Here is an 11,092-nt window from a genome sequence, read left to right as displayed (position 1 = left end):
CATTAAATAAAAGTTCTTATCCCTGTCAAAAAAACAAAAGGTTAAGTATGATCCATATGACCATGGTAATAGAATGGTCACATGGGGCACTAACTGATTTAATTGTGATGGTAGGAGAGTGAGGAGTACGCATGAGTTAGGCAGTTTTGGTGGGATCCAATCCCCCAAGTCGCCTGGGACTGAAGCTTTTGGTGAACAATCCGGTTCATAGTTTACATAACAGCAGCGTTCCTTCAAAACACAGCAATATTCTTTCCCTCCAAACGCACTTTGCTTCCCATCTCTCTCTCCCAATGACTTCTCACCCTCCCATCCCACCAAACATCTCTCCAACCAATAACAACAATATGAAGAAGAAGAAGGAGAGACCCAGGACAATGCTCTCAGCAAAGAAGAAGAATATCAGAAACCCTAGCTAGGGCATTTGCAGAAGAGTAAAGAGATTGGGTTACCTCTTTCTCTTTGCATATCAGAGATCAGGAAAGTTAGGTGGAGGAAGGATGATGGAGTCAGGGGCTCCGTTGTGTGGTGCCTGTGGTGCACCAGTGGGGATGGATTCGAAGGGATCGGTGTTTATGGGCTGCCATGAATGCAATTACCCCATATGCAGGGCTTGCTATGACTATGAATTGAAGGAAGGTGGAAGAAGCTGCCTCAGATGTGGCGCCCCCTACATTCATTCCTCTGGTCTCTCTCTACCTCTCTCTCTCTTAACACAGGCATACGCTCTCTCTCTCTCTCTCTTAACACAGGCACACGCTCTCTCTCTCTTAACACAGGCACACGCTCTCTCTCTTTCTCTCTCTTAACACAGGCACACGCTCTCTCTCTTGCTCTCTCCTAACACAGGCACACGCACTCTGTCTACCCCCTTTCTCTCTCTCTACACAGGTACACGCGTTCTCTGTCATATGCCTTCTACGTATTTGAATTGAATGGGCTCCTATACTGCTCCTACAGGACTATACTATATGTTTAAATATTTTTTGCTCCAAATTTTCGCCGTCGTGTAATATAATTTTCAAAAAAGAAAAAAAATTGGATTTTAAATTCTTAAACATGTAGATGGCTCCCGCCAAAATCATAAAATTCCTTTTTTTCTTTCTAGACACAGTTAAATTTTTCGACCGTGAACTTTTTCTTAACCTGTCCCAAGCCTAAATAAAGGTCGCAGGGCGGGTTGTGTTAGCCAATCAACTTAAAATTTTGTCAAAAATTTTGTATGAATCTTAAATCTAAGTCATTGACTTGTTTTACCGAAGATATGACTTTTAAGAGCAAAATAACTTACTAAGATTCATATACTGACCTTGAAAAATGGCTTTGAGGACAATGATTGAAAGTGATTGTCTGTTTCTAGAGTAGTTTCTGATGTATAAGATATTTTAAGTTTTGCCTGGGAGTAGATAGATTGTGTACACCTACGGGAATAAAAAATCTTTTAGCAGAATGCTCGGACGCTTGAAATTGGATTATATGTCTAAATCTACCCTACTTTTTGTAATTAAGGACAAAACCATCCGAACATTTTTCTGAAATGCCCTTATCGTCCCTCTTCATCATTCAATTTCAAATCTTTGTTCAGGCGCGAACAGAGAGAGAGAGGCATTTACTGAAGCCTTAAACCATTACTCAAAATTGGTGATGAGTATGAATGTTTGTGGAAACCTCGGTTGCATTTTGTTGGTCAACCTGCATAGGCTCTTCACTCCCGTGTCATGAATGATATATGTATCCTTCATTCAAGCTGAAAGTGTACTGTATCAGAGTTTTTTATGTGAACCATTTTCTTGATTGATTGATTTGTTTAGAGGACCCAGCCAAGGAAGGCAATGGCAAAGTTGCAGGCAGAAGAGTAACAATGGGAGCTCATCTCCAGGATTCACAGGTACTCTAAATTACTAAGTTCTGAGGTTTTTTGGTTCCCATGAAATATATAATTCATGCGTATCTCAAAATGTCTGAATTTTGGGTTGTTTTTTACTGAGAAATTTGTGTTCATCTTTTCCATTCCTAACGAATAAAATCCAAAATTTACAGGAAGTTGGACTTATCACAATGCCTTCAAATAATCACTCCGCAGCAGAGACTGGTCTGCTTGCGAAAACCGTTAGCCAAAATTTATTTATTGTGCGTTGTTGTTCTTATGAGAAAGATGTATTATTCTGAATTTTGTTTATTTAAAATTGTTGTATTTCAAAGAATCAAATGGGGAAGTTGGAAATCCAATCTGGAAGAACAGAGTAGAGAGCTGGAAAGAGAAGAAAAACAAGAAGAAGAAGCCTGCCAATAAGGAAGGAAAAGAAGTCCAAATTCCATCTCAGCAACAAATGGAAGAGAACCAGTAAGTCTAGTAATGGATAGACCTCTCAATTCTTGTTTTTGGTTGTCTATTTTATGGGTATATTATGCTTTCTTATATATCGATTCCAGGACTAAATTCCATAGAATTATTATCTTGGGTCTTATGTAGTTGTGTTATTGACTTATTTCAGGGTTTCCGAAGCTGCAGAGCCACTCTCGAGAGTGATACTGATTCCTTCAAGCAAGATCACACCATATAGAGTGGTGATCATTATGAGGCTGATAATTCTGGGTCTTTTCTTCCATTACAGAATAACCAATCCAGTGGATAGTGCTTATGGACTCTGGTTGACTTCCATTATTTGTGAGATCTGGTTCGCCATGTCATGGGTGCTTGACCAGTTCCCCAAGTGGTATCCTATCAATAGGGAGACATATCTTGATCGTTTGTCCATGAGGTATGATGCCTGTTCCTTTTCCTCTTAAAAGCTACATCGAACAAGGAAACGGCAACATGTTACATTACATTTTATGAGGAAATTTATTTTAAGCACATATTGCCTGAAAATTCACATGTTAAAAACTCTCTCTCTCTCTCTCTTTTCAAGGGGCATGTGTGTGTGTGTGTATGTTGTATCATTATGTATGTGTAGTATAGCAACTGTGTTTTGCTATCTTGGCTTTTGAGTACCACCCACTGTTTGGATGGAAAAATTGAAACATACAACTCCGAGAGAGAGAGAGAAAGAGATGGTCGCCGCCATTTAAAACCTCAAGTCATTATTAGAGGTAAATTACACGACTTCCTTTTGAAGAAAACTAAGAATGATAACACAGACCATCAAATAATGTTATTCCCACAGGTATGAGAGAGAGGGTGAGGCATCTGGACTAGCATCTGTAGATTTCTTTGTGAGTACAGTCGATCCCCTCAAGGAGCCGCCCCTAGTCACCGCGAACACTGTGCTCTCAATCCTTGCAGTGGACTACCCTGTTGATAAGGTCTCCTGCTATGTCTCTGATGATGGTGCTGCTATGCTGACATTTGAGTCTCTCTCTGAAACTGCTGAGTTTTCGAGGAAGTGGGTCCCTTTTTGCCAAAAGTTCTCAATCGAGCCCCGGGCTCCTGAGTTCTACTTCTCTCAAAAGATTGATTACTTGAAGGACAAGGTGCAGCCTTCATTTGTCAAGGAGCGCCGAGCCATGAAAGTAAGAAAGCTTCAAAGTTTTGAAATCTCAAATCAAATTTGGATTGGTGTTTTGGTTGTTGGAAGTCTCTCTTCGAAATTATCAATTTTAAGAAGACAGGTGGAAAATAATGGCTGAATTTGGGATTAAAGTTTAAAATTTGAACCGCTATCCATTAGAAAAGTGTAAAACTAATCAAAACGAAGTTCTCAATTTGATAAGTAATGTGTTTTCTCCGGCATGATATTCAACAACTATGATCTACTTTATTAGAAAGTTCATGTGGGCTAATTAGAAAGGAATGATTGCTATTTCGTATTCCTGTGCAATTAATTGGTTATCAATGATGTGCAGAGAGAGTACGAAGAGTTTAAGGTCAGGATAAATGCTTTGGTAGCCAAGGCTCAGAAAACCCCAGATGAAGGCTGGACTATGCAAGATGGGACATCTTGGCCAGGAAACAACACTCGTGACCATCCGGGTATGATTCAGGTACATATCTACATCCCTGCGTAGACATACATGCATATATACATTCAGAAGAAAGTAGTGTGTGCCCTGTTTGGGCAGACCAAATTCAGGTGATAATGCTGTTTTACCACCCCACCCATTTAGGAGGGAAAAGCTGCCCACCTTGACCTGCTCTTATATTCATGCTTCTGAACAAGCCACTCCTAGTGCTAGAGAAAAGGGAAAAAAACTACTTTTCTTTCATTAATGAATAACTCCATGCCTTTAATGGACTCGTTGGGCTATCCAAACGGGGCCCAAGTGTATATTTTATGCAAGTTATTCGCACTTGTTCAGTAGTTATGATAGTCATTTTAGCAAATCTAGAAACCATATATATGCAGCGTGGACAGTGTTAATTAATTTTGAAAATAAGAGGGATTCTTGAAATCAACTTCTAGGCCATTTGTCTTGTCATATTTTTCTTTTTGCCTAGAAAGCAAAGGATACCTATTGAATTGAAAAGTATTATATTGTACATTACTGATGACCAAACTTCTTGGCGTAACCATTTCCTTTGGAGATATAGGGACATGACTGAAGCATAAAAACAAAGAAGTGATGAAGAAAATCAATGCAGTACTAATGAAACGATAAAATTTTATTATTATTTTGGGCTATTTGTGCACTTTTATATATTTTTAGCAGGCGATTAAGGGCATTTTTCCAATATCCAGGCAATCTTTATTTTGGGTGACCTTGGTTATTTGGAGGAAAATTGTAATGAATATGGAAGTCTAATAAAAGGAAACTCTTCAATTCCAAGGGTCATCCTCCTTTCATACTAATTATTCCCAAATTCCAATAATGCTGTCATTGTTATGGAAGGTTAAACTGGATTTGGACAAACATTAAGGTTTCATTTGGGCTAAGGCTTGTATGTTATGCAACCTCAAACAGACCTAGATCCCTACAGAAAGCTAAGCAAATGATCTGGGAATCTGAGTTTGCATTATTTCATTACCATGTATCTACAGGTATTCCTTGGACATAGTGGTGCCCATGACATTGAAGGAAATGAGCTTCCACGGTTGGTGTATGTGTCAAGAGAAAAAAGGCCGGGATACCAACATCACAAAAAGGCTGGTGCCATGAATGCTTTGGTATCATTTTTCTCCCAAATATTGAAGAAGCAAATGTGGATCTATTTTTATTGTTTTCTTAGTTAGACTTGTTTCTTTTGAAGCATTTCTAATTTTAACTCTAATCTTTATAACATTGGGTTGTATTTTCTAATGCCCTGGCAGGTGAGAGTATCTGCAGTTCTCACAAATGCTCCTTACATTCTCAACCTTGACTGTGATCACTATGTCAACAATAGCAAGGCAGTTCGGGAAGCCATGTGTTTTATGATGGACCCCCAAGTTGGTAGGGATGTTTGTTATGTTCAGTTCCCTCAGAGATTCGATGGCATTGATCGGAGCGATCGATATGCCAATCGGAACACAGTTTTCTTTGATGTAAGCACTTACTCTTTTTGCTACTAGTAAAGTGAAATGGTGTATTAGGATCAACCAAGTTACTAATCGACAATATCTGGCCAAAGGCTTTTATCTACAAGGCCCTACCAACCAACCCACATGGATTGCAGTTGTATTGGCTTTAGCACCTTGACAGAAATTGTCCCGACTTGTATTAGCTGCCTTAGATGGTCTAGCACAGATCGCTTAACGTAAGCCCCAAAAGATGAGGAAAATAGGACCAAAAAGGATTTTAATCTGTTTTTAGTCCAAAATTAATTCTCTACAGTTTAACATGTTGGGTTATTATCAAAATGATTCCAGGTTAACATGAAGGGACTTGATGGTATTCAAGGACCAGTTTATGTGGGGACTGGTTGTGTTTTCAATAGGCAAGCTCTTTATGGTTATGGTCCTCCATCTCTACCTAAAATTTCCTCTAGGAGCTCTTCATGTTGCTCTTGGGGTTGCTGCTGCTGTTGTTCTAGTTCAAAGAAACCTTCCAAAGATCAAAAAGAAATTTATCGTGACTCCAGACGGGAGGACCTGGATGCAGCCATATTCAACCTCACAGAAATTGATAGTAAGTCCGATTGGTTTTTCTGATCTCACATTTAAGGAATTTGACAGCCATCGTATAATCTTTATTAAGGAACTTGGATTATTTGTTATGTATCTATTTTAAATGATTATAGCCATAAATGTTTGCTTTATTCTTTTTTAATGTTTCACAACTATATCAAGACTATGATGATTATGAAAGATCACTCTTGATCTCTCAAATGAGCTTTGAGAAGACGTTTGGTTTGTCATCTGTATTCATTGAGTCTACACTTATGGAGAATGGTGGAGTGGCGGAGTCTGCCAATCCCGCCACGCTAATTCAGGAGGCTATTCATGTCATCGGCTGTGGATATGAAGAGAGAACTGAATGGGGAAAGGAGGTAATTTATTTATTTCATTTTATACAACATACAAAAATAGAAAATGAAATTGTGCTTTCTATATCTTTCACTCTCTAGAACCATGAATGCATAGGGAGGTACCCACACCATGAATGCATAGGGAGGTGCCCACACCATGAATGCATAGGGAGGTGCTCCTCATCTTTATGATCCACATCTCACAGAAATTTGGCAATGGAAAAATATCTACTAATATGGAGTTAATGACTAGACAACATCATGATAATGATAATAATGATCATGATCGTTATGCGAAAAAAAGAAAAGAAAAAGGTTTGCGATCATGATTGTAGTTTCATCATCATTGGTGTCACAGGTCTGTGACAAAGGTTTCCACATGAACAAGCTATATATATATATATATATATATATATAAAATGTTGAGATTAGCCCACTAGCTCATATGAGCCCAACGGCTCAGATTGAATTTAGGCCGATCTGACGGTCACGACCTTATTTCGTGTTTGAATTTTAATTTTTTTATATAAATCCAAATAGCTTGAAATTTTAGGCGTGTATTTTTCTCATCAAGGCACACTTGGTAAACATATTTTAAAAATAATTCACAAAAAATAAATTAACCAAAATATCCCAGAAACGTTGCAAGGGTATTTTGATCAAATTATTTTTTTGATTTTTTATTAGATTCTCCTATTTTTGAAGAATACACTGCTAAAATTCAAAATTATTTGGGTTCGTAGAAAAAAATTAAAATTCAAATACGAAATGAGGTTGTGACCATCAGATCGACCCAGATTCAATCTGGACTGTTGGGCTCATGTGAACACATATGTTCAAATGAGCTAGTGGGTTAATTTCAGCATTTTCCATATATATATATATCCACAAAATTATACTTGTAGATGAAAAAATTTCTTTTACTGAAATTTCACATCCTTTATTTGTAAATTATCTTTTTCTAAAGTATCACTCATAGAAAAATTGATAACTGCGCTTATTTTTTTGCTCCCTTCTATTATTGCAGATTGGATGGATATATGGATCAGTCACCGAGGATATATTGAGTGGTTTCAAGATGCACTGTAGGGGATGGAGATCGATTTATTGTATGCCTATAAGACCTGCATTTAAGGGATCGGCCCCCATAAACCTCTCCGATCGACTACACCAAGTGCTCCGTTGGGCTCTTGGTTCAGTCGAGATCTTCTTTAGCAGGCATTGCCCTCTATGGTATGGGTTTGGAGGTGGTAGACTAAAATGGCTCGAAAGGCTAGCCTACATTAACACTATCGTTTACCCCTTCACTTCCATTCCTCTCATTGCCTATTGTTCGCTCCCAGCAATATGCCTTCTCACTGGGAAATTCATCATTCCCACAGTAAGCATTCTGCCTCTCACTCTGTCACATAAATATACATGTATGCATAATTACTTATTGACTTAAAGATTAATAATTCACAGTAGCAAATATTTCTATATTCTGTGAAAATGTGGAAGAGTATTGTTGGGTATTTGAAAGTGATGTTTTTATTAATAACCATGATAATTTTTTCTTCACTGTTTTATTCTTCTTTTAACCTTTAAAAACTATCATAAAAATTTTCTCTTCCTTGTTGTTCAAATTTGGAATTTTATGTTTTTTTGGGGATTTCAGATTTCTAGAGCATGTTCTACAGAAACTAAAGCTTATAAGTTCTAAAATTTCTCAAGATTTTCTGTGCTGAGAAATTTCAAGAACTGAATTAGCACTATGGAAGGGTAAACAGCATTCTTCGTCTTGTACAAATATTCCAAGGTCTAGTTTTGGAATGATATTTTGAATCAGTGGCATTTTCCATGAGAAATAGGGAAAGACAAGATTTATTCTGAGAAAGAAGATGGAGAAGAGTTGATATTCAAATTCTAATCCTCAAAACAATTTCCCCACACCAGCAATTACTCTCCCTCGCTAATGTATCCTTTGTTTCCCATGCAGCTCTCCAACTTAGCAAGCGTGTGGTTCCTTTGCCTCTTCCTCTCCATCATCCTAACCAGTGTGCTCGAGCTCAGATGGAGTGGTGTAGGCATCGAAGACTTGTGGCGAAACGAGCAATTTTGGGTCATCGGCGGTGTCTCTGCCCACCTATTTGCTGTCTTCCAAGGCATCTTAAAGATGGCAGCTGGCTTCGACACCAACTTCACAGTCACTGCAAAGGCCTCAGATGATGCCGAATTTGGAGAACTCTATGTTTTTAAGTGGACAACTCTTCTCATTCCACCAACCACTCTTCTTGTTGTGAACTTGGTTGGTGTGGTTGCTGGGTTCTCTGATGCTTTGAACAGTGGTTATGAGGCATGGGGTCCCCTATTTGGAAAGGTCTTCTTTGCTCTTTGGGTCATATTCCACTTGTATCCTTTCTTGAAGGGGTTGATGGGGAGACAGAACCGGACCCCAACCATTGTTGTGCTCTGGTCTGTGCTCTTGGCCTCTGTTTTCTCTCTCTTGTGGGTGAAGATAGATCCATTCTTGAGTGGGAGTGGAGATGGTTCGGTTTCACAAGGCTGCATCTCTATTGACTGTTGAGATCTTCTTGCGACAGGACAAAAGTTACAGTGGTTTGGTGAGAGAACCAATGAGAAATGGACTTCCCTGGAAAAGTATAGTAATTCCAATCTACTTTCTTCTTTGTCTTTACCTCTTGGGTTGGCTTGTGCTATATATGGCTACTACACCCTGTGCTTTTCTCCGGAGGAAATCAAGTAAATTCCACTTGATCTATTTTTCTTCATTTTTGTTCTGTGGTTCTTATTAATGGCTGGTCAGGTTTGTTACGCTTGTAAAGTAATCCATATTTTAATTATAAAAAATATGGTGGGATATTGATAAATGGCCCTATTTTAATTGACTGGCAATTGAGATTATTGTAATGGGTCAATGGCTTTCATATATATGTATGTGTATGCGTAAAAGTTGGTCATTTATGTGCTATGAATGTAGACTTGTCTCTATTAAGAGGATTTCTTCATTTAGCACAAGAAAAGGGAACATTGAAATCCTCCTTGGCTAAAAGATACGGTTAAGAAGAAGGTGATTACTTAAAAGGGTTAGAGCCGAGGCTTTAAACAATTAAAGTAAGGCACACCTTCAAATAGTATCAAAAGATGATGTTTCAATATTGGAAATCTTTGAGATGACCTGAAAATTTATTTTCATATCTAATTATAAAATTTTAAACTTTAAAGGTAGCGTAGATCGAGTAGATCTATGAACACTCGAAAATCTTGAAAATTGATGGTCCAAAAATGCATTACAAAATGCACTATTTCTAAGATTTGAAATTCTTATTTTCTCATGTCTATAGATCTTGAGGTCGAAATGATCAATTTGAGGGTTTTTAGGCTTCAAAATAACCTCTTTTAGTGAATTTTTGGGATGCACCCTAAATTGATTGTTTAGAGCCTTGTCCCTATATAAACTTCTTCCTTACTTAAATGCTGACTCAATTTGATAGGAATTATATTTGTCAAGCATATGCATTTTTAAGCTACAGAGCATCCATATGTCCAATACCCTACCACATACAAATGGGAAATGATGTAATGCAACAGTTGTATAGTAGTGTAATACAACCACACCTCCAGAAAACCATATTTTTGGCATTTGTATTACCCCAAATTTTGCACACACATTCTCTTTATCCTCATAATTAATCCTACAAAAAAAAAATCCAATTTGCATCCTAGATATGGTCAAAATTAGTACGTATCCAACAAGGAATCTCGACCATCCATTCGGCGAATTTTAAGATCTAGGCCTTAACATATTTAGAATCACTTTTTTATTTTTTAGCATTATTAATCTAATGATGATAACACTATATAAAAATTTTGAGAATAAATTCTAACATCTCAATAAAATGGACGGTTTATATTAATTGGGCAATAATGAAAACTTTATGGAGCATTTTTTTAAAACTTTCTATTTTGTGATTGCTCTTCAAAATGAAAAGGGTGTACATTTAAAAACTTGCGTCAAACAAATGTCTCTGACATGGTTTTGAAGATGGTTGCATTATATTATTATACAACCCTTGCATGAAATCATTCCCCCATACAAATACATATTAAGGACCATTGATATGTGGGGTTGTTTCAAATCCAGCAAAATACTGCAGGTACATGAGGTACTATGTAACTTTCTTGATGATTGCTCTTAATACATGTAGATTTATTTTGCCAATGGAAATCGAATATGGGTACTTCAAAAAATTCAAAAGCACTCGTAATAACGAGTTTAATACAAAAAATCAGGAAGCTTTAAATATATATATAGGACAATTTATGACTCATTGTGAAAGAATGGAATCAAGAGACAACTGACATGTATTGGGATGTCAACAAAATTCGATTGCCAAGAGGAAGAACCAACACATAATGGAAGTTGCTCGAGCTATGGTGAATGAACAGATTTGCCTAAGGTATATTAAACCGAGACACTCCATACCATAGCATTTGAGACTTTGAACGTGGTACTTATCAACTTATTTTTCAGAAGAAACCAAATACTACACCATATTTTTCAGAAGAAACCAAATATTACACATCATAATGTCTTCACTTGTATAACATTGCGAGACGTTGAGGATGAGGGCTACGACAAACTTGATGAAAAAGCTGTAAAGTGTATTTTTCTTGGTTATTCATCCAACAAAAAATTATATTAAT

General features: G+C 37.3%; 1 protein-coding gene across 1 annotated transcript; it reads left to right on the top strand.

The window, feature by feature from the left end:
• Positions 1–218: 218 nt before the first annotated feature.
• On the top strand, positions 219–9,337 carry IRX1 (cellulose synthase family protein). Its single transcript, XM_006832981.4, has 13 exons — positions 219–687; positions 1,812–1,888; positions 2,041–2,092; positions 2,203–2,344; positions 2,496–2,762; positions 3,168–3,513; positions 3,847–3,984; positions 4,980–5,105; positions 5,250–5,462; positions 5,787–6,045; positions 6,207–6,406; positions 7,413–7,766; positions 8,364–9,337. Exons 1-13 carry the CDS (start codon positions 501–503, stop codon positions 8,949–8,951), a joined length of 2,949 nt encoding a protein of 982 aa, XP_006833044.2. The 5' UTR covers positions 219–500; the 3' UTR covers positions 8,952–9,337.
• The last annotated feature ends 1,755 nt before the right edge of the window (positions 9,338–11,092 follow it).

The sequence above is a fragment of the Amborella trichopoda genome, chromosome 1 (genome assembly GCF_054954075.1).
Source record: "Amborella trichopoda isolate Santa Cruz 75 chromosome 1, AtrichopodaSantaCruz75HAP2 v2.0, whole genome shotgun sequence".
Taxonomy (NCBI): Eukaryota; Viridiplantae; Streptophyta; class Magnoliopsida; order Amborellales; family Amborellaceae; genus Amborella; species Amborella trichopoda.
Note: the sequence above shows the minus strand (reverse complement) of the source record. Positions and strands in the feature narration are given on the sequence as shown.